Source organism: Monodelphis domestica, chromosome 3, assembly GCF_027887165.1.
Source record: "Monodelphis domestica isolate mMonDom1 chromosome 3, mMonDom1.pri, whole genome shotgun sequence".
In the NCBI taxonomy this organism is placed as follows: domain Eukaryota; kingdom Metazoa; phylum Chordata; class Mammalia; order Didelphimorphia; family Didelphidae; genus Monodelphis; species Monodelphis domestica.
In genome coordinates, this window is record NC_077229.1 from 260,000,108 (window position 1) to 260,025,085 (window position 24,978).

Sequence of the window (24,978 nt, forward strand, 5' to 3'; positions counted from 1 at the left end):
GAAATGGGTCAGGTCCACTGTTTGAGCCAGATAGAATAACATTAACAGAAGAGGAAAAAAAAAGAATTACCCAGTTACTTTGCAGCAAATAGTTTTAAAACTGAAAATGGTAGACCAACAAAAAATAAAATAAGTCCAACAAGGGTAAAGATGCAGTAATGAAAGCACACTACCATTTCTCAAGATTCAGATAAATAATATCACAGTGTACTGAATTTAGATGATCCTACAGAAAAGTCATGGAAGAAAAGTGCTAAAAGACCAGAGATAGGTATATAATGTTTGTTTTAAAAAGAGCAAAAATATAGATCCAAAGTATACCAACTATCACAAATGTTGGAATTAAAAATGACAACTAAGAAATTTTAAAACCCTGGTGTGTATATATATATATATATATATATATATATATATATATATATATATATATATATATAGTTTGTGAGCAATTAATGAATGAAAGTTGGTTCTTTTTTTCTAAGAACATCTCATATAGAACTAATGTTTCCTTTTTTGGTGATGCCACTAGATATGATAAACAGGAATAGATCTTGATTTTTAGCAAGGTATTTGGTGGTTTTATGATATCCCCATTGGACAAAGATAAATAAAACTACATAATTTAGTGGACTTTTAGATAAGCTCTTTGAGCAATAAAACAAAAGAATATTGATGAATAGATTGCTGCAACAGAAAGGACAGGTAAGCCCTATCTTATTCAACAATTTTACAAGACATGGAAAAACATACTCATCAAAAATGATGAGACAGACCTGGAATAATACATTAGTTGGTAGAATCTGAAGTCAAAAAGACATAGGGAAAAAATGGCTTTAATGTGCAGAAACTTAACAAAAAGAACTTTCATGGTTTTCATTTAAAACTCAACAGAAATACAAAATATTAGGCTAGCTTATTGGCACTCTACAGGAAAAAGATCTGAGAATCTATTTGATCACAAATTCAGCATAAGCCAACAGTATGAAGTAGCTGAAAAAGTAAAACAAAAAAAAGTAACCTAAAGTTCATTGGATAGTGTATTCAGCTCAAGGGAGGAAATAACATAGCTACACTGAGCAAAGTACAATTCATAAGTTGTGGATCTAAGGCTATTTCTAATACGAGGAAGAAGTACTACTAGTGTTATTAAGGTTTGATAATCATGCCGCATGAAGAAAAAATCAAGAGGTGCTAAGCATGGAAAAGAAAAAAATAGAAGACTTAAGGAGAACATAATAGATGTTTTGAAATGCTGCAATGTAGAACAAAGCAGGTTAGATATTTTGCATCGCTTCTAAGTGGTAGAATAAGAATCAGGAGACATAAGATAATAAGGAAGGATATTTTGGCTCAATAAGAACTTCATATGGGTTTCCTTTTGAAATAGCATGTTTCCTATCACTGTTTTCAAAGAGAGACTAAATCCAATGGGATTATATTAAGGATTTCTGCTTAGGGGAGAAAGTTGGACTAAATGGCCCCTAAAATAATATCCTATACCTGTAAATTGAGGAAACAAGTTTCCTTTAAAGGTAAGTAAATATTTAATTGTGTTATATAAATAAAAACATACCTTGGTCCAGGTTTTGGAACATTGCCAGCTTTCAGCTCATCAATTATCTCTTCAATATCCTTTGGTGTCAAATCTTCCTATCAGAGAAATATGACAGTTTTTAAATTGTTTTAGATTATTAAACATATCATGATTACTATATACACTATTTTTAATAAATACTTTTGCATCATATTAATGGTAAAGGCTATTTTCTTTTGGGGTAGCAGAAAACTTTCACTGGCTTTATCAAGGGTACATTAGAAAAGGACAGAAAGGCAGCATAGTATATGAGAAAGCAAACTGGGAAGGAGAGAACAGGAGAACACTTATCTGACCCCACTACTTCCTCATCTATAATGTAGGACTATTACACTGACATAAGTGCTTGAAGCACTTGGCAACTAGTTTTAATGCATGTGAAGATAGGATTAACTTTTCCCCTTACCTGCTTTTAAATTTAATCACCAGAAGCAAATACACCCTGATTAACTCCTTAAATGGGAGAGATTTGAAACCCAGTTACTAAAGGGGATGACAACTCAGAAATGACTGACTGCCACTTGGACAGTACTAAACAAAGTTACAGATGGCAATTGGTACCTGTAAAGTGGAGGAAGGGACAAGAAGTCACGTGGAAAACATGCTATTAAAACCCTGAACTTCCTATCCAAACATACTTTTTCCTTCAAACTTGGCCTTGGAAGAGCTCCAGCTTGGGGACCTTGGCTTGGACTGCTTCTGTTAAGACTGCTCTTGGATTTTTCCTTTGGACTACAACGTGGGTGAGTGAAAAAAGGCTGACTGCTTTCCTGGCTCCTGGAGAGACTAATTGCCAGAGGAGGTCCTGTGGTTATTCACCATTGGGTCCTCCAGCTAAACAGCCCTCCAGCTGAGACCTGCCTGATTCTAACCAGGCCAGAATAATTATCCAGTGTGAGAGGATAGATACCTTCTCTACCCTCTTTCTTCTCATTTCTCTATTTTGTAAATAAAGGTGCTATAAAAAGTCATTTGACTTGAGATATATTAATTTGGTGACCATATTCTCATATTTAGTCCAACCTTAGTTTTTAACCCTTACATGCATAACATGGTCAGTCACTATAATATATGACACACTCCCTGTCCTTAAGACAAGAAGGGCTTGTGAGCCCTGGTGGTATTTGAGATAGCCATAGATAAATTTCACTTGATTCTCTGACAACCTCCAAGTCTCTCAGTTATTTTCAAGAACAAATGTGTAGTGAAAGCAAGAATAAATCAATCATAGTAACTGAAACAATAAATATAAAGAGGAAGAACAAGTGATAATCATTTATCAAAAATGGATAGGAGAATAAGAAAAACAAGTATTTTGGTCAACTGAAAATTGACATGTCATTTCTCAAATGACTTAAATACAAACAAATAAGTTCAACATATAACATGATTTCATTTTTTCTGAGAAAATGCATTTCTGTGTCTCACAGTGAACCTACAGGTTTATAAGCATTACCATGGAGTACTAGAGGCATAAAGAGCTGTCAAACTGAACTAATCTATACTGACCCTTTGATTATAAAAATTCCTTTTTGGAATAAATCCATTATCAACATGTATACTTGTCTCTCATGAAGCAAAGATACTATTCCTTCACATCTAAGGGATCATCAAGAACACAGGATAGCTGCCCAAATAACTACAACTGAAAAACAAACTGCTATGATTGCATGTGGAATTTTTAGCTAATTGGCTATCATCCTCAACATAAAGCTTAGACACATCCTTGTGGTAACAACTGCCCACACTTAATTGAACATAAGTTAAATATACCCTATATTTCAGAATTTTCTAAATTATTCTGCAGAGAAAAGTGGAAGAAAAAAATGGATAAGTTCTACATTTATTTTTGAAGACTCTATTTTAAATAGTTCTAAATGCCAAGTTAAAGACTGAAGAAAAATGTTTTTGCTTTGTGATAAGACGGACATGCATAGATTCTAGTAAAAATCAGGGGTAAGAAATTGAAGGCAACCTTATTAAGAAAGACACTTGTTATAAAGATTTCCCCCCCAATTTGTTGCTTCCCTTCTAATTTTGGTTGCATTAGTTTTGTTTGTATAGAAACTTAAATTTAATGTAATCAAAATTATTTATTTTACACTTTATTTTATATTTTGTGAAATTTTCTCTTTTGCTTGGTCTTAAATTCTTCACTTTCCCATAGATCTGACAGGTATACTATTCTATGTTCACCTAATTTACTTAGTTTCCTTCTTTATATTTAAGCCATTTGCTTGGGTGCCTCTCAGGGTTTCCTGATCCCTCCTTCCTAACCCTGTTTCCTTGACCAATAAACCATTCTTTTCTGAGTAAATTGCAGTCAAATCAAGGTTGTCTTTTAGAGGAAAAGAAAGAAGGATAAAAGGAGAGAAAGAGGGAATGGGAAAAGGCTGTCTACCAAGCTTTGTTCAAAGCAAAATCCAGAGCTGACATCCATTCAGCCTTTCCCAAAAGGATTGTAATTCAGGAGGTTTTCATGGGTCCCAGGTTTTACAAAGCCCTGGGAAAAAATTCCTCAACCCACAGAAGCCTCTTATCTGGGTAATGGTCTCTGTCCATCCCTGCTTAAACATCATCACAGGGATACCCTCTTGATCCTTTAGTGAGAGAGCTAACAGAGTTTAACTCATCATTGATCATCTCTACCACACACATACGCTTTAGCGTCTCTGTCTCTCTCTCTCTCTCCCCCTAATATTCCCTTCTCATCCCCTTCCACTGTTAAAACATCATTCATTCATTGTAGGTACTTAATAAATGTTGAATTACTCAAAGCAAGATATGGAAATCTGAGAAGGGGAAAAACTTGTCATATTTTAACTTCTAATTGTCATTCTGAAGCATAGGAATGTGTAAGGTGAAATTTTGAACTTATTTTCGTTAAACTACAAATGAAATGAAAACATTTTAAGAAACAATACTATTACTTTTTAAATCTTCAAAAACTAAAGTTCCTTAAGAATTTAACACCGGGGGCAACTAGTGGCTCAATGGATTGAGAGCCAGGCCTAGAGACTGGAGGTCCTAGGTTCAAATCTGGCCTCAGACACTTCCTAGCTGTGTGACCCTGGACAAGTCACTTAACCCTCATTGCTTGGCCCTTACCACTCTTCTGCCTTGGAACCAATGCACAGTACTGATTGCAATATGGAAAATAAGGTTTAAAAAAAAAAAGGATTTAAGACCAAGCAAGAGATAGAGAACATTATAAAATATAAAATGAATAATTTTTATTATATTAAAAAGGGTTTGTACAAACAAAAACAACACAACCAAAATTAGAAGGGAAACGTCAAACTGGGAAAAAATTTTATAACAAAAACCTTTGACAAAGGTCTAATTTATCAAATTTATAAAGAACTAAGTCAAATGTATAAGAAAGTAAGCCATTTCCCAATTGACAAATGGTCAAGGGATATGAATAGGCACTTTTAAGATGAAATCAAAACTATCAATAATCACATGAAATAATGTTCTAAAATTCTCCTGATTAGAGAAATGCAAATCAAAACAAGGCTGAGGTACCATCTCACACCTAACAGATTAATTACAGGAAATGAAAATAATGTTAGATGGGATGTGGCAAAATTGAGAAACTAATACACTGCTATTGGAACTGTGAATTCATCCAACCCAGAAGTTCTGGAAGGGAAATTGGAATTATGACAAAAGGGATTTAAAAGAATGCATGCCCTTTGATCCAGCAATATCATACTAAATTTGTACCCTAAAGAGATAATAATGAAAAATATTTGTACAAAAATATTCTTAGCCATGCTCTTTGTGGTAGCAAAAAATTGGAAAATGAAGGAGTGCCCCTCTACTGGGGAATGGCTCAAATTGTGGTATGTGATGGTGATGGAATACTACTATGCTGTAAGGAATGACAAAGAGGAGTATTTCTATATGAATTGGAAGAATCTCCAGGAACCGATACACAGTGAAATGAGCAGAACCATGAGAACATTGTGCACAGAAAGTGAAATACTGTGGAAAAACCCAATGTAATGGACTTTGTTACTATCAGACAGTCCAAAGGAACTTATGAGAAAGAATGTTGTCCACATCAAGAGAAAGAATTGTGGGAGTACAAACAGAAAAAAAAAACAAAAAAAAAAAACACAAATTACTTATTTGTTTATAGAGATATATGACTGGAGGGGTTTATTTTAAAAGATTGCTCTATTGCAAAAATAAATAACATGGAAATAGGTATAAGTGATAACATTTGTATAACCCAGTGTAACTTATTGTATCTGGGAGCAGGGAGAGGTGAGGAGAGGGAAAGAAAATGAATTATTCTAAGGTTTTTCCCATGGTTACTTGATTCATGTTGTCTCCATCCCTTCTTCCCTCTCCCCTCCTGGAGCTGACAAGCAATTCCACTGGGTTATACATGTATTATCACTCAAAACCTATTTCCATATTATTCATTTTTGTAATAATCTTTTAAAACCAAAATTCCAAATCATATAACCATATCAACAAGTTATAAATAATATTTTCTTCTGGATTGCTACTCCCACAGGTTCTTTCTCTAGATGTGAGTAACATTCTTTTCCATTAGTCCCTCAGAATTGTCCTGGATCGATGCATTATTAGTAGCCAAGTCTATTACATTTGATTGTCCCACAATGTTTCAGTTACTGTGTACAATGTTCTCCTTGTTCTGATTATTTCACTCTACATCAGTTCATATAGGTACTTCCAGTTTTATAGAACTCAATCAATTCATTATTCCTTATAGCACAATAGTATTCTATCACCAACATAAACCATAATTTGTTCAGCCATTCCCTAATTGAGAGACATTCCTTCATTTTCCAATTTTTTTGCCATCACAAAAAGCATAGCTATAAATATTTTTGTATGGACAGATCCTTTCCCATTTTTTTGAGATACAAACCCAGTAGTGGTGTATTTATGGATCAAAGGGCATGCATTCTTTTAAAGCTCTTTAGGCATAATTCTTACAGAATATATGGACCAATTCACAAATCTGCCAGCAATGTATGTGAACTAATTTTGCCACATCCCCTCCAAAATTTATTATTTTTCTTTACTGTCATATTAGCATTTCTTTAATCAGAAGGAATTTAGAATTTTTTTCATATGATTGACAGTTTTTGATTTATTCATTTGAAAACTGCCTAGTCATATCCCTTGACCATTTGTCATTGGGGAGTGATATCATTTCTTATAAATTTAACTTAGTTCTTTGTATTTTTGAGAAATTAGACCTTTGTCAGAGAAATTTGTTATAAGAAATTTTTCCCAGTATGTTGCTTCCCTTATAATTTTGGTTGCACTGGTTTTGTTTATACATTTTACATTTTATAATGTTCTCTATCTCTTGCTTGGTCTTAAATTCTTCCCTTCTCCATAGATATGACAGGTATACTATTCCATGTTCCCCTAATTTACTTGTAATATCACTCTTTATGTTTAAGTCACACACCCGTTTTGAACTTATCTTGGCATACAGGTGTGAGATGTTAATCTAAACCTAACTTTTCCCATACTATTTTCGAATATTCCCAGCAATTTCTGTCAAATAGTGGGGTCTTCTGCCAAAAGCTGTGATCTTTAGATTTAATTGAACATCAGATAGCTGAAGTCAATCTATTCCATTGACCCACCCTTCTATCTCTTAGCCACTAACAAACGGTTTTGATGATCACTGCCGTATAGTACAATTTAAGATCTGGTACTGCTAGGCCACCATCCTTCACATTTTTTTTCCTTTAGTTTTTTGATATTCCTGTTCAAGACTTTTTCAAAGTTTTCAGATAGTCTAGTTCAGCCCCTTTAATTTTACAGATAAGGAAACTGAGGCCTAGAAAGAAGTAATTTGTCCAAGGTCAGAGGTATTAAGCTACAAAACTAGAATTTTAACCCATGTCTTCACTCCCAACTCTGTGATTTTCATGGAGCTTCAACACAATGTATTTTAAAATCAGGATACACTAATAGCCTTGACACCTATAAATATCTGTTTTTCCACCTTAGCTTAATATTTCTATAGTTGAATGCATCATTGTCCCATACTCATCATGGGTGCTGGTCAAACTTTTTGTCATACAAAATGGCAAATAAGTATAATATAATCTTAAATAAAAAAACAACTTAAAACATTGAGCTTCCATGATAGCATTTTGGGTGGAAGAGAAAGAAAACAATGAAAGAAGCTAATTTTAAGGAATGAATGATTAATATTACAATAGTCCTCAATGAAACAGACCACTTTTCAAGAAATTATTTTCTCAAAATGCCATTCCTAGATCAGGTACTCAATAGCCTGGTTCACTCTAAAAAGGACAAGTTTTGCCATAAATTAAAATATGCAACACTTTAAGTGTCTAGTTAATTGGACTAAAATGAACTTCAGGGTGAAATATTAAGTACTGATATATCTACTCACAAAAATCCTACTCCTCAGAGTTCATTATAATGTAAATTGACCCTAGGTTCCTCAAAACTATGCCAACAACAACAACAAAGTATGGCAGGTCCTACTAATCTAGAAGTCACTCCAATAAAGGCCTGGCAATAAATTTGTCTAAGGACAAGCTAGCTAAATTTGGAAAGATACATCACCAGAGGGTTGAACTAGTGAACTGAGCTATATACACTTAAATAAGGCACTGAGAAATTGTAATTTACACCAGTAAAATGAATTTCCACAACACTGAAATGTCCTAAAGTGAAGTATTAAAGTACTAATGCAGAAATGCAATAGTACTAATGCAGTACTAATGTAGATCTTAGAAACAGAAAAACAAGTTCTATCAGATGTGTTCTTAAAAGGGGTTATGATCACTAGGATACAGTAATTATGTTGAAAAGAAAAAGCCATGAGACCAAAATCTTTCAAATATTAGAAATGAAAAATTTTTGGTAAACTATTCCATGATAAAACTTACTGGGAAAGTATGTTTTAATAAAAGCTTAATCTTCACATGAAAAAGAAAATTTTTCGATGAAATTACAACCTTATAACATAATATAGCAGAAGATTAAGGATTATTTTTGTATTTTTTAAATCACCAGTCATGTTGCTGATAGTGTCCAAAGAATGAAATGTTAATGTTACCAAAAGAATATTATCATCATTGTGAACTGGCACTTGCTAAGAATATGAAACAGTTTTTCACAACTAACATCTTTTAAGTATTTCAATAGTGTTTTGCACAGATTTGTAACACAGGAAATCAAATCTCCACTTATTTAAAATCATCTCAAAATACCATTTCACATAATTCTAAACTTAATGAAAGTGAAATACTCACATAATAATTATCATTTATTTGAACCATTGGCGCATTTACACAGGCACCTAAACATTCCACTTCTATTAGTGTGAAAAGCTTGTCAGACGTAGTTTCCCCAACCTTAATACCTGAAAAAGAGAAATGATTACATATTTTAACATAAAAATCTGCCTTCTGGGATTTGTTTTTTTTTTTAACCCTTACCTTTTAACCCACTTTTTTTTTTTAAACCCTTACCTTCCATCTTAGAATCAATACTGTGTATTGGTTCTAAGGCAGAAGAGTAGTAAGGGCTAGGCAATGGGGGTGAAGTGACTTACCCAGGGTCACACAGCTAGGAAGTATCTAAAGTCATATTTGAACCCAGGACCTCCTGTCTCTAAATCTGGCTCTCAATCGACTGAATCACCCAGCTGCCCCCTTTGGCCAGTTTTAAATATTAAACAAAGAACATTTCAGAGCATTATACTTCTTAAAAAGGTTAAGTTTTAAAATAATAGCTACTAATATCAAGTAGGGATTTTTAAAAGTAATTTTATAATCATGTCTACTGCATACAAAGATCTAAAATTTGTCTTTGGTTTACCTTGTCAGTTAGCAATATAGCAATAACCCAGAATTTTTAGAACATAGCTGTGATTAAGAAATATAATGTGAAAATCTGAGTGACTGAGAATCAGGTGATGTAGATTCTGGTCCCCAGGTATTTCACCTGAGGTCAATTAATTCAATTCAGCAAACATTTATTAAGCAACACACACACACACACACACACACACACACACACACACACACACACACACACACACACACACGCGTGCATGCACGCACGCAAGGTGAAAAAATTGTCATTGCACTCAAGGATCTTACTATTAACAGGTAGCATAAGTTTAGAAATTAATATGATGTATCATAGAATATGATACGGGAAAAAAATAATCTAGACAAGAGTATTAGGAAAATCTAAGGAGAGATCACTTTTAACTCAGGGTGGGGGGGGGTGGCTAGGTTGATAAGAATCAGGGAAAGCTTCATGAAGAAAGGTATATGTAAGTTGGGACTTGAAGGAAGAAAAGGATTTCAAGAGGTAGAATTCTGTTTATAGCTTCAGTGAGACAACAACAGGAGGGAAATGAAGGCAAAAGGACAAGTAGACATAACTGTTGAGGCTGAAAAACAAATTATCAAGTGGAAATTTGTGACAATATAAGAAGGTTCCAAGTCATGGACAGAAGAAAAATTTTGAAGAGCTAAAGAGGAATAGAGAAAGAGGAGAAATCAGTAAGACATGTGATAAGGAGCTATCTAGGTAATGAGAATTCTTCAGGATATTTTGCCAAGAAAGCTACCAGAAAGACAGAGAGCTAATATCATATTTCAAAAACAAAAACATGAAAAGGAAAGAGGATTTTGCAAGTGCCTGCTCGTGTCTGATGTTTGTCTTTCTGCCATGGCTATTATTGTGACCTAGGTTCAAAGTGCAGGCTGATGTTTCTCCCAAGAGCAAGTAAAAAGGTTCAAAGGACACCTCTTTCTACTCTTCAGATTTATCTAGTCTTTCCAGGACATATAACCAGGATCAAATACAGAACTCCCAAGATTTGTCAAATTGGATGACTACTAGTCAATTCTGGCCTTAAGAAGGCACAAAAAAATTCTGCTAGCAGATACTAAGAACTCCTGGGCAAAAAACTAAAGTCCTCAGGAGCAGTGAAGATATTTTAATTACTATGCAAAAGCTTCAGAAGAGAGGCATATTTAAGAACTGAAGTACTGATTAAAAAGATATCTGATAATAGGATTTAAATTCTAGACCCAGCTTCAAATACAGAAATAACTGACCCATGACCAGGGTCTGTTAAGAATATATTTGCCTGGAGTCTTAAAGATATAATTTAAACGGTTATTAAATAAAAAAGGAGGAAAGAGCCAATATGTATTTACTAAGCTAGATAGAGGGGGGAGCTAAAATGTGGTTTAATAGCAGTAGAGATGAATATGACATTCACAAAATCCAATAAAGGAGCCAGAAGCAATAATGTCCATGGCCTCAAATGTAAATATAAAAACACAAAGTATGACTAACAGGGTGAATGAGAGATTCAAGGAGTTAAACTTGACTTCCAAGTATCTCTGAAACTTGACAGGAAAAAACCATACTTTCAACAGGGCTCTAGAAATGTATACTTTATTCAAAAGGAGCAAGATTAGGGGTCTGGAAGGATGGTAACTGAGTAGTAGTATGTGTTCAGAAAATACAAAGCTGAAGAAATAAACACAAAAGTAGGGAACATAGTGGAAAGCACTTGGGTAAAAATTGATGCAGGTGAATTTAGGTTTGATGGGAGGGAAAAAGTCTCAACAACAGAGCTGCACAAATAGAAAGTGGTCTGCCTCAGAAGGTACTGAGTTCTTCCTCAATGGAGAACTTCTAGCAAAGAAGTTCTTATCAGGGATAAGAACCACTCATCAAGGATGATTTATGGCTTCTCAAGTCCTTTCTACCTGTGACATTCCATGATAAGTGGAGAGAATGTAAGCAAAGGGCACAGCCAGGGTATATACACAGATGATGAAGAATACAAGCAGTCAGGCAAGAGTTTGGTGAAAAAGTAAAGTGCATAAAGGGAAATGATGTGGGGAAAAACAATTTAAAAGATATCTAGCTGGATGGCTCAGTAGATTGAGAGCCAGGCCTAGAGACAGGAGTTCCTGGGTTCAAATCTGGCCTCAGATACTTCCCAGCTATGTGACCCTGGGCAAGTCATTTAACCCCCATTGCCTAACCCTTACCACTCTTCTGCCTTGGAACCAATACACAGTATTGATTCTAAGATGGAAGGTAAAGATTAAAAAAAAACAACAGCTAAAAAAAAGGTATCTAGATTATACACAGTCTTAAATGAAGTGGAAGGTGGTTTTTAATTAGGGAAGTGGTATTGTCAAACCTGTCTAGTAATAAGCCTGTTTCTGTAGTTCTGTGAAGAACCTAAGTAAAAAATAACTAGGATGGTGACAGAAGCTTGAGTAGAGAAGAATGGATATGAAAAGAATCAAGATTTACCAGCCAACTAGATATAGACAAAAGAAAACTTTTCTTAGCATAAGTTCTTTCATCTATAGGATTAGGAAGTTGAGCCAAAACTCACTTTAATATAAATGTTTAGAGAAAATTTACAATTACAAATGAGTTTGTTGTGTAGCCTTTTTATAGAGCATGTGCCATTGATATAACATTTCAGATTTCTCTCATTGAGGCAATCCAGTGCTCATCGAAATACACCTATTTCATTTTTACAATGGTTCCTTAGGTAGTGCCATGGAGAAAATGTGAAAATGTAACAATTTCTGAGATTTTAGAAGGGGAAAAGTTTTGAGGCTGAGAAAAGGGCAAAAATAGGGCTGAGATGTGTGTTCTTTGTAATGGCAAAAAAATTGAAAATGGGCGAGTGTCCATCGATTGGGAAATGGCTGAACAAATTGTGGTATCTGTTGGTGATGGAATACTATTGTGCTAAAAGGAATAATGAACTGGAGGAATTCCATGTGAACTGGAAAGACTTCCAGGAATTGATGCAGAGCAAAAGGAGCAGAACCAGGAGAATATTGTACACAGGGATTGAAGTAATAGACTTTTCTTCTAGCAACAATGCCATGACCCAGGACAATCCAGAGGAACTTATGAGAAAGAACACTATCCACATCCAGAGAAAGAACTGTGGGAGTAGAAACAAAGAAGAAAAACATGACAGATCACATAGCTCAATGGGGATATGATTAGGGTTTTGATATTAAAAGATCACTCTACTGAAAATATGAATAACATGGAAATGGGTTTGAACAATAATACATCTATAACCTAGTGGAACTACTTGTCAGCTTTGGGAGTGGGGAGGGAAAAAGAGTGTGTGTGTGTGTGTGTGTGTGTGTGTGTGTGTGTGTGTGTGTGTGTGTGTGTGTGTGTGTGTGTGTGATGAATCATATGACCATGGAAAAATATTCTAAATAAAAAAAAATAGGGCTGACTGAGATGAAGGAAGGGAAGCACATTAAGAAAGTAATTTATTGGAAGTAGAGATTGAGAAGAATAGGTTAGTGTTACTATGAAATCTGCATTCTTGGGTTTGTCTTAGTTTAAAAACTTCTTTAAAAGCTAGTTTATACTTTATTTGCACAAAAATATAATGTTCATTTTTTATACCTGCAAATTATATTGTATACCAAATTAGAAATCAGGGTCTACATCAAATCTCTCCCAAATATACCTTTTCTTTTTTTTTTTTAGTAGTACAAATAAAATCTGTCCCATACCAAGCTTTTTCTGAATGGCCTCCAGTATGCTGTCAGAATCTCGAAGCATGCAAGGTGTAGTGGTGCAGACTTGAATATGATACTTTCCAACTGGCTTTCGATTATACATTGTATAAAAAGTTGCTACTTCATATACTCTCATTGGAGGTACCTGCAAAACTTCAGCAACCTAAAACACAAGAGCATTTTAAGAAAAATTAACATTTATTTCTCATAAACTAATGCTTTGAGGGCCTGTCCAAAACTTCTTGATTTTAGAATTGACATAGTTTTACAGCAGTCAAAAAGTTCTCAAAGGACAATGGTTATGTCTGTTGATTAATGAGGGGAAAACTCTGTTGTTGATTAATGAGGGGAAAACTGTTCACTTCAATTGTTAGTAAAACTAGAAAAAAAATTAGGAAATATATCTCACTATATCCCTCAATGGGCTTCATAGTTTTTCTCCTCAATTTTTAAATGACTATTTACTCTTAAGTTTTTGTATCTTTTAGGCTTAAGGTTTGGCTCATCCTTCTTGAACTCTACAGAATTTAAAACCAGTTAGGTTGCACAGTGGATACTACACTCTTTATGAGTTCAGGTTTGGCCTCTGGGGCACCTAGGTAGCATAAGGGGAAGAACTCTAGGCCTGGAGCCCAAAGAACATAGGTTCAAATATGACTCAGATACATATCAATTTTAAGAGAGAAGGTAAGGGTTTTTAAAAAATTGGCCTCGCATACTTATTGTTATCTTGGTGATCCTGGACAAGTTACTAAATGTAACTTTCACCTAAGTTTTGAGAATGTTTTGAGAATGAGTATTTGTAAAGCACTTTTTAAATCTTTAAAGTGTTAGCTATTGACTACCTTTATCCCCACAGATATTCCCTTCCGGTTGTTCTTCCTACCTGACTCTTCAGTCTCACTCACTGAATCATAATCCATGTAATACCTAGTCTTCAGTATCTCCCACATCTCTGTCCTAAACCCTCTTTTTTTTCTATATACACTCAAGCCACTTGATCTTCTCAATTCCCAAGGATACAACTGTCTCCAAGCACAATCTAAGATCCCAAAATCAGAATGTCCAAAACAGAACTTAACTGTTCCCCAAAATCTATCCCTCTTAAACTTATACTGCTATTGAAGGAATTAGGTTATGCTCTTATCAATCTCATTCACCTCACTTATCCAATCAGTTGCCAAATCTTAACAGCCTCCACCTGTTTCCTGTTACACAGCTATCACCTTAATTCAGGGCCTCATATTTCATCTGGACCTATACCAATAGCTTAATGAGTCTCCTTGAATCAAGTTCCTCCCCATACCCCACGATGAATACATCCATCACACAGCTGCCAAACACATTTTCCTGAAGTACAGATCTGACTATACCATCTCATTTTTCAAACTCCATAGTTCCCTATTGCCTTGAATCAAATATAAACTGCATAGTTTGGCTTTTAAAGCTTCTTACTACCCAATTCTTAATACATTATTTCCCACCATACAACTCCACAATCCACATACACCTCCATAAATCCCACTTACTACTGCTCACACATTCCATGTTCCATTTCTACAATAGTGATCCCCTATATCTGCAGTAACCTCTTAGATTCTCTAGCTTCTTTTAGACTCAGCTAAAAGGTTCACAGTCTGCAGGAACCAGTTCCTGACCCCAGGCTCTAAGTACCTTTCCTACTATTATCTCCCATTTATATTATGCACCTTGTATATATATTAAGTTCCTTGAGAAAAGGAACTCACTTTTTTTCTTTGTAACTCTTGGAATGAATAAATACTTGTTGACTGACTTACTCACTGTTAGGTATGAATCACAAAAATTCACCTACAATATTTAAAGCAGTTATTCGGGGTCTTTAAAAAAAATTGTTCCTTTTTAAAGCACAGCATTGTAAAGAATACTGAATATAAGAATCAAAAGTCTTGGTTTTCAATCCCTGTCCACTTCTTAATGTGTGCAACTTTGGGGAAGTGACTTAATTTCTCTGAGCTTGTTTTCTTATCTATAAAATGAAGATAATAATAATAGCTATAGTTCCAACTCATGTAGTTATTATGAGGTAATTGCTCCATATATGTGTCAATAAAAATAAAACTTTTAACAACTTTTTCAATCAACTTAGAAGCAATCACTATAGTCATAGTTAAAACGAAGTGTGGGGGCTAGTTAAGGAAGTAAACAACCCAAAGCAAAAAAGCATGAATAATCTCACTTTAGTAGCTCTCCTGGACCTATTATAAAATATGCTTTCAAATGCTGTCCCTTATTTTCTCTTTAGAAATCCAAAAAAATACTCCTTTTCTCCAGAAGTGTTTCTATGTCCACCTTCATGTTTACATGTTTCTGGCTTATTTTTTCAAAATTATTAATTATGAAGTGGTGGTACAATTAGAAATCTTGATTCAAAACAAGACATAGCAATATTTTAATGTCTTCATCTTGTCAGATGAAAATTTTAACTTACCATGTCATCCCTATCAGGGCAAAAAGCTACATCTTTCCAAGGCTCCTGGCATTTCCTGTGAGACCAGTATAATTACAAAAAAAATTGTCCAATGGGAACCATCTAAATGATAAATTTGAATTTCTAGTCTGATGCTAACTTTTAATCATATAAGAGTTTCTACATGAAAGCTACTACTTAAATCCTACTTATTATTAAAATAAAACAATAAAATTGTAGTAGATACCTTGTTCATGGCAGAGATTGGCAACCATCCATTTTGCCTTTGGGCTAAGTCCAGTACTGGAAGCACAGCTGCTGCTTTATGTCCCTCTGGGTAACTCTTTACAATTGCTTCTATCCTCTGTATGAAAGAAAAAAGCACCTGTTATATCCAAATGAGTCAATGTTTTCTATACTAAACATCAGGTTATTTATTCATACCTTGTAGTTTTCTGGTGTGAAATCAAATGGAGTATCTGGGTTATTTTCAGGAGTGTCTCTGTGCTATATAGAGAGAAAAAAAATTTTTTTAATGAATTGTTTAAAACATAGTTTTCTCAAGAGTATTTCAAGATTTTAAAATTCCTTATAGAAGAAACTATTTTAAAATTCAGCTTTTACACACCAAATGATATGTTCTTCAGTATCCCCTCCATTCATTGATAAAGCTCTCAAATACTCCATACCTTGGTGAGTTGCCAAGGCAAAAGAAAGAAGGAAGGAAAAAAGAGAGAGGAGGGAGGGAGGGAAGGAGGGAGAAGAAAAAAAAGAAAATCACCTAATTGGCTAAGTTTCTACTTATGAAGTTTTCTAAACTTATCTAGGCTGCTCTTTGGACAATTAGGTTCATACTTAAAGCAAGCCTTCCTTCCTAATATTGTAAGAACTTGCCAGAACTTTTGCTTCACTGGTATAACTTTTGAGAACCCAGGGTCACTTTCATAATTAAGTATCCAAATTGAACTTTCATAGAGATCATTACTATCCTCAAATTAGCTATTTCTTTAAATCCATACAACACTCTGGTCAGTACTTACCTCTTCTTACTTCACAAAGTTCTGATTTTCCAACTAGAGTAAGCTCCATGAGGGCAGGATTCATGTCTTACTTTATACATTTTTCCTTTCCCTCAGTATATAGCACATCAAATACAACTCTATACTCAACAAACGTTTGTTAAACTAATGTTTTTGAACACAATATATTTAACTATATTGAATATGATAGATAATTTCCTGGTGTTAATATATTTCCATTAGCTTATATAGCAGTGATAATGGCCAATTAAATATTTTATTAGGATGAAAGGGATTCCTTATTTAGACTAACTGAAAAATTAGGACTGAAATCTATAAAAAAGGAGAGGATGATTTTACCAGTCTATAAAATTATAAATCGGTTAAACAGATTCCAGAAACACTATGAACACTCCTTAAATTTTGAGAGTTCATCTCAGGATAAATGAAAGAAGGTATCTATCTTAAGAAAGAATAGTTGGGGAAAAGAGGTCTTTAAATGTTTGAATATTACAAAGCATATTTAGTATTACTACAAAATTATTTTGAATATAATTTAGTCTTGCTACATTAATTGGTAAATTAATTTAAAGAAATAAAATTTTAACTGATAAATTAAAGAATAAATTTATGAAATTATGAAAATAAATTACAAAGAAGTTTATATAGAAAGTTTCAGGAAACATTTAGATTAATTCATATGTGGTAGAGGTTTGTAATGAATGATTACAGAAACCCAGTGATTTTTTTGGAGTAGATTCTTAACTTTTAAAAAGCAGAGGCTATGAAAAGCTATAGTGTCCTCCCAAGAAAATAGGGAACATCCCATTTTGTGCTATAATTACAAACAGAATCCTGGACCTGACTACTGAATCACAAAATGGTAAGAGCCAGATGGTATCTCAAACATGTCTTGTCTATCTTCATTTTCTAAACTGGGAAAGAGATTCAGAGTAAACTGAGGACTATAATAAAGTTCTCCTGATTCTTAAAATCGGTATTCTTTCCACGGTATACAACCACAATATTCCACTGATTGGCTGAGTATGATATGTGTGTCGTCAGCATCAGATAAGAACTAGAAGGGATTTTACAAGCATTCTAGACAACTGCTTCATTTTACAGATGATAAAAATCTTTGTCAGGGGGTCTTAAGATTATTCGTTTTATTTTATCTGATAATTTTAGACATTTAGGCATAATGATATTTTTATACATAAGAATTTTAGTTACATGGCTACTATTCCAATGCAACAATCCCATGTCAAAAATATTTTAACAGATAGCTCATTATCTATTTACTCAAGTTCCCTTTGCCTAGTCTAAATTCTATCAGAACTAAATTCTCCAAATCCTTAATTTAAATTATTTTATATGATAGTTGGCTGAGCTGCTAGATTTTTCCTTTCTGTTCTTTTATCTGAGAGACTGAGTTTAAGGGAAAAGAAGTAAAGAGGGACCTTGGATCAAAATGTTTGTTTCTATAGGGACTGGTACATAGGATTCATGAAGTGTATTGGGAAGGAAAACTAAGGCCCAAGAAATTTAGGTGACTTGCCAGTAGACACAAAGGTGATTTAAATGTTTATATTGACTTTTCTCAATTTATTTCATTTTCCATCCCCTAATCCTTCAATTTGAAGTAGTTAAGTAACGACATACTCAAAACTTCTCTGGAAATAGCATTTTAATTTTTTAAAACCCTTGCTTTCCAGAAATTGCAAATCAACAGGAAACAAATCTCAATTTAGATTCACATTAAATAGAACCACCACCATATACATTTTTTGGATGGTGAACACAACACCCTAATGATTCACTTAAGACATCAATTTTTAAAGGTTTTGAACTTTCGTGGAAGGAAAGAAGCATTTATCAAGTGCCTATTATGTGCCAAGCACAATGCTAAGCACTTTACAAATATTATCTCATTTGATCATCACAACAACCTTGGGAGGTAAATGCTGTTAATCCTCATAGCATACAGCTGTGGAAACTGCAGCAGACAGAAGTTAAGTGGCAAGGTCCCAAAGCTAGTAAATGTCTGAGGCTGGATTATGAACTCAGGTCTTCCTTACTCAAGGCATAGCACTCCATCAAATATGCGACCTGTTTGCCCTTCAAGAAAGGGAGGGAAATGGTGCTTTGGACACAACCACATATTTGGCACTTTTAAATATATACAAATGGGTCAAGATGCATAGAGGCAGCAAAAGTTCAGGCCTCTGAAAACCATTCCTCACCAATTAAAAACCAAATGCTCCTAGGGGACTGAAAACCAAATCTAACAACAGGACAGAGCTAAGGAACCCCCCTGCTGAACTCTCCAAAGCCTGAATTTGAGAACACTCAGGTTTAAGGGGAAGGAAGAAGGAAGGTCCCAAGACCTCTCCCCCACTTAAAACGGTACTGAGCCTCCAGCAGTGGCTGGAATCTCTGGGTGGGCAAGGGCGCTAGTCTAGAGGGAGTACCTTGCAAGCAAAGCTGTGCCAGGCTCAGGGCTTTGAACACAGGGGCTGGGAGGCAGCTGTAGGAGAACCTCAGAAAAGGCAGCCCAATCACAACTGAGACACTCCATATTACCTCCCCCCATTCCAAATTCAAGAACTACCAGACTAAGGAAAAAATATTACAAGCTGCTAAGAAGTCATTCAGATACCATGGAAACACAGTTAGGATAATACAGGATCTGGCTGCATCTACACTGAAGGACAGAAAGGCATGGAATATGATATTACGGAAAGCAAGGGAACTAGGTCTACAACCAAGAATCAACAACCCAGCAAAACTTATATTCTTACAGGGGAAAGTGTGGTCATTCAATAAAATAGAAGAATTCCAAGCATTTGTAAAGAAAAAACCAGACCTGAAAAGAACACGTGATGCCCAAACACAGAACTGAAGAGAATCATCAAAAGGTAATTAAGAAAGGGGGGGAAAAACAAAAACAAAACAAAAAATAAACTTTTCTTAAGGGACCCAATAAGTTAAAATGATACGTATCCCTACAAGAAAAGAGGATATTGGTAACTCTTAAAAATTGTTATTATCACCTAGGTAGCTAGAAGAATTATACTTAGAGGGAACAGTGGCAAACTGTATAGAATGAAATGCCAAGACATAAATATGTATATGGATATATGTATGCATAAATATATATATATATGCATATATATATATACACACAACAAGAGTTAAAAAACACGTTAATATTAAGAGAAATGGGCAAAGAAACAAAAGGGAGTAAATTTATATGTCACAAAGAAGCGTATGGTGGGAGAGGGGGAGATCATCAAAGATTGGAGATAGGAAATACTAAATTCTTATATGCATTGAAATTAACTCAAAGAGGGAAGAACAATCAAATACATTGGGGCAGAGAATTGATTTGCACCCTATAGGGAAGTAGAAGGGTAACAAATGAACTTGTGGGGAGGGAAGAATACAAGGGGGGGGGTAGTTTAAAAAGACTAAAGAAAATAAGAGGGGAATAAGAAGGGAGGTGGGATAGAAAGGGAAGTAAAATAAGAGTGGGAATTAGGGGGACTGATTAAAAGCAAAACACTGGTGTAGAAGGAAATCGTTAAAGAAGAAAAGGCAGGACTAGGAGTAGAAATCAAAATGCTGGGAAATATAAAGCTGGTAATCATAACTCTGAATGTGAATGGAATGAACTCACCCATAAAACGCAAGCAAACAGCAGAATGGATTAGGAACCAAAACCCTACCATATGCTGTCTACAAGAAACACACATGAGGAGGGTAGACACACATAGGGTAAAAGTAAGCAGATGGAGCCAAATCTATTGGGCATCAACTGAGAAAAAGAAGGCAAGAGTCACAATCATGATATCTGACAAAGCCAAAGTAAAAATACAACTAGTCAAAAGAGATAGGGAAGGTAATTGCATTGTGACATACAAAAGAGTGGTTTCCATAAACTGTGACAGTTAAAAGAGTGGTTGGCTTAAACTGTGACTGCGGAAATATGGTTTTAAATCAAATATAAAGTGGTCACCAGGGAAAAATTCCCAAATATGAAATATACCCAAGTCAGCTGGGTTTTTATGGAGATTTTAATTAATACAAATAAGGAATTAATGAGAGAGAGAGAGAGAGAGAGAGAGAGAGTAAAAGGAAGCAATGAGAAAAGGGCTAGGCCAGCCCAGGCCAGCCTAGGCCCAAGCCCTAAGAGAGAGATCAGTCAGTCTTTAATCCACTCATCACAAGATTTGTCCCAAGCAAGATTCTAGTGTTCAGAGCAGACCCACCAGTTCAGTTCCTGATCTCCACTTCAGCTTCCAAGGCCGAATTCCTCCTCAGAGGCCTTCTGATTCTCCTTTTAAAGAGAATTTTCTCCTATGTCACCTCCCCTAAGTTCTTACATCTACCAATCACAGTAGACGTTTTCCAAAGGACTGACCATTCTTAGATTCACACCTTCTTTAGTTCTCAACTTCTCTGGGTAGACTAAAACTTCTGAGTGAGTTCACACCTCTTTGCCCCTTGCAAGTTTGTAAGTTGCTTGACCTTTATAGGTACTTAGCACCTTTTTGTATTTGATCTGAAAATAGACCCAGCTTAAGGTTTTTTAGCTTTACTTTAAGTATGGGTTAAGTACTTTTCATTGTTCAATAAAGAGTTTACAACCTTATCTTCTCCTAAAGTATGCTTACATATGGGTGGAGTAGAGTTCTCACATTCCTGATCAAGTACCTTCATTATTTAAAATGGGGAATGGTCTTAACCAAATCTTCTGAAGTAGGGTCTGAGAATTTTTAAGATTCACAACATTCTGATAAAAGGCAGTATAGACAATGAGGAAATATCAATACACAACATGTATGCACCAAATTGCATAGCATCCAAATTTCTAAAGGAGAAACTAGTGGAGCTCAAGGATGAAACAGATAGAAAAACTATACTAGTGGGAGACCTGAACCTTCCTCTATCAGAATTAGATAAATCAAACCAAAAAATAAATAAGAAAGAGAAGTGAATGAAATCTTAGAAAAATTTCATTTGGTAGATATGTGGAGAAAAATAAATAGGGACAAAAAGGAATACACCTTCTTTTCAGCAGCACATGGTACATTCACAAAGACTGACCATGTACTTAGGGCATAAAAACATTGCAAACAAGTGACAAGAACACTATCCACATTCAGAGGAAAAACTGTAGGAGTAGAAACACTGAAGAAAAACATCTGCTTGATTACATGGGTCAAGGGAGATATGATTGGAGATATAGACTCTAAATGATCATCGTAGTGCAAACATCAACAACATGGAAATAGATTCTGATCAAGGACATATGTAAAACCCAGTGGAATTGTGTGTCGGCTACAGGAAGGGGTGGAGGGAGAAGAGGGAGGAAAAGAATATGATTCTTGTAACTAAGGAATAATATTCTAAATTGATTAAATAAAATTTAAAAAAATACATACAAATGTAATATATTGAACAACTAGTTCTTGATTTCATGGGAAATAACTTAGGGAAATGGGAGGAGGTAAGACATGGGGGAGGAGTAAAGACGCTAAATATTTTTATCCATTAAAAGTTCAAGAGTCATAAAAACACACTGATTTAAACAATCTCTATGTTAAAAATATAAATTACATATGTACATAGAGATTTATGGATATTTAAAGCTCTTTCTCCAGAAGAAAGGTTTTTAGTCTTTCGGAATGATAAATTTATTACTGTAAAGTAATATTCATAATGTTGTGGGAGAGAGCTTTAAGGTAAAACCTTGGCTCTGTAGAGGATGCCCTTATCAAGGATGACAACTTCAATAGCTAGCTTAAAAATAAAAGAGACATTAATTTGAATGTAAGTCAAATGGGATGGCTGAGGGAGGCAGAGAGGGTAGAATGCTGCCTCCTCAAGAAGATGTGTTCTGGACTTTATACACCCTTTGGAAAACAGGGCCTAAGGAACTAGAGATGGGGTGATGATGGCATGTTACTGGGTCTTTGGGTCATGTCCTATGCCTCAAAGTCAAAAGAGGAATAGTTCAGTGATATCTGGGATAGAAAACAGATGCTTATCAGGAACAAGTTGGGAGGTGTGCTCATCAAGCTATGCTCATCAAGAATGAAAGGAGAGGCCAGAGGGGGATATCACTCTCAGCTCAAAGTCACCTTCCCTTAGCACTGTAGGAATGCAAGAAAAAATTAGTACTCTCTGACCTGGGACACTTTCTGGGGTTTTGGGGTGTCTAGGGGAAGCCTGTACCCCTATCCTATATCAATAATAAACAGGAATATTTTGAGGAAGGGTGTCAATTATGAAGTAAAGACAAAAAGACCTGTTATAAAACATAGAAACAAATCCAAGTCCAACTAAGGCTGCCCCTAGTAAATAGTGGTCCAGTAGGCATTAGCTAAAGGCAATAAGGAGGATAAATGGTAAATGTAAAAAAAAATGACTACAGTTTTTAAAAACCTTGGAAGTTACTAATGAATGCTATGGGTTTGACCCAAGTTTCAAATATTTGTCTTTTCCTTTCTAAGAAATAATCTAGGCTCTTATAATCAGAGAGATGCAAATCAAAACAACTCTGAGGTATCACCTCACACCTAGCAGATTGGCTAACATGACAGCTATGGAAAGTAATGAATGCTGGAGGGGATGTGGCAAAGTCAGGACATTAATGCATTGCTGGTGGAGTTGTGATTGATCCAACCATTCTGGAGGGCAATTTGGAACTATGCCCAAAGGGCGCTAAAAGACTGTCTGCCCTTTGATCCAGCCATAGCATTGCTGGGTTTGTACCCCAAAGAGATAATAAGGAAAAAGACATGTACAAGAATATTCATAACTGCACTCTTTGTGGTGGCAAAAAATTGGAAAATGAGAAGATACCCTTCAATTGGGGAATGGCTGAACAAATTGTGGTATCTGATGGTGGTTGTATACTATTGTGCTGAAGGGAATAATGAACTGGAGGAATTACATGTGAACTGGAAAGATCTCCAGGAATTGATGCAGAGCGAAAGGAGCAGAACCAGGAGAACATTGTACACAGAGATTGATACTGTGGTACAATCAAATGTAATGGACTTCTCCATTAGGGGCAATGCAGTGATCCTGAATAACTTGGAGGGATTTATGAGAAAGAACACTATCCACATTCAGAGGAAAAAATGTGGGAGTAAAAACACAGAAGAAAAACAACTGCTTGATTACATGGATCGAGGGGGATACGATTGGGGATGTAGACTCTGAATGAACATCCTAGTGCACATAGAAACAATATGGAAATAGATTCTGGTCAAGGACACATGTAATACCCAGTGGAATTATGCGTCAGCTACAGGAGGGGAGGGGAGGGGAAAGGGGAGGAAGGAATAGAAAATGATTTTTGTAAGCAGGGAATAATGTTCAAAATTGACCAAAATTTAAAAAATAAATTGACATTAAAAAAAAAAAGAATCTAGGAAATGACTTACCACAAATAAGGCTCCTCCAGCTCCACTTTGCACAGCTGTTTTGTGTAAGCCTCTCATCTGTCTCCCCTACAAATAAAATTAGATTTCATAAATTGCATGCCTCAGGCACAATTTTACACTTTTACCAAACCCAATCATAGAATTCTTTTAAATTTTTTTATTTAGAATATTTTTCCATGGTTACATGATTCATGATTCCCTCTTTTCTTCCCCCACTCCCAAAACTAACAAGGAATTCCAATATGTATCATTGTTCAAAACCTATTTCCATGTTATTCATATTTGCAGTAGCGTGATCTTTTAACATCAAAACCCTAATCATATCCCCATTTAACTATGTGATAGATCATATGTTTTTCTTCTGTGTTTCTATTCTCACAGTTCTTTCTCTGGATGTAGATAGTATTCTTTTTCATAAGTTCCTTTGGATTGTCCTGGGTCATTGCATTGCTGCTAATAGAAAACTATTAGATTCAGTTGTGCCACAGTGTATCAGTCCTGATTCTGCTCCTTTCATTCTGCATCAATTCCTGGAAGTCTTTCCAGTTCACATGGAATTCCTCCAGTTCATCATTCCTTTCTGCACAATAATATTCCATCACCAGCAGATACCACAATTTGTTCAGCCACTCTCCAATTAATGGACACCCTCTCATTTTCTAATTTTTTGCCACCCCAGAGAACACAGCTATGAATATTATTGTACATGCATTTTTCCTTATTATCTCTTTGGGGTACAAACCCAACAATGGTATGGCTGGGTCAAAGGGCAGGCATTCATTTAAAGCCCTTTGCACATAGTTTCAAATTGCCTTCCAGAATGATTGGACCAATTCACAACTCCACCAACAGTTTATCAATGTCCCAA

General features: G+C 35.1%; 1 protein-coding gene and 1 long non-coding RNA gene across 3 annotated transcripts in view; one reads left to right on the forward strand and one right to left on the reverse strand.

The window, feature by feature from the left end:
* Positions 1–24,978, forward strand: part of LOC103103255 (uncharacterized) — a 39,258-nt gene that overhangs the window by 11,076 nt on the left and 3,204 nt on the right. The window contains exon 2 of the long non-coding RNA XR_464828.2: positions 19,457–19,571. This is a non-coding gene — a long non-coding RNA (uncharacterized LOC103103255). The remainder of the gene's footprint in view (positions 1–19,456; positions 19,572–24,978) is intronic.
* The window catches only part of NDUFV2 (NADH:ubiquinone oxidoreductase core subunit V2), a 46,463-nt gene that overhangs the window by 4,480 nt on the left and 17,005 nt on the right, over positions 1–24,978 (reverse strand). For both annotated transcript variants that reach the window (XM_007487706.2, XM_056823669.1), the window contains exons 2-7: positions 24,111–24,176; positions 16,079–16,141; positions 15,882–15,998; positions 13,180–13,348; positions 8,887–8,996; positions 1,574–1,650 (exon numbers count right to left, since the gene is read on the reverse strand). In XM_007487706.2, the coding sequence (XP_007487768.1) occupies positions 1,574–1,650; positions 8,887–8,996; positions 13,180–13,348; positions 15,882–15,998; positions 16,079–16,141; positions 24,111–24,176 (602 nt within the window). The remainder of the gene's footprint in view (positions 1–1,573; positions 1,651–8,886; positions 8,997–13,179; positions 13,349–15,881; positions 15,999–16,078; positions 16,142–24,110; positions 24,177–24,978) is intronic.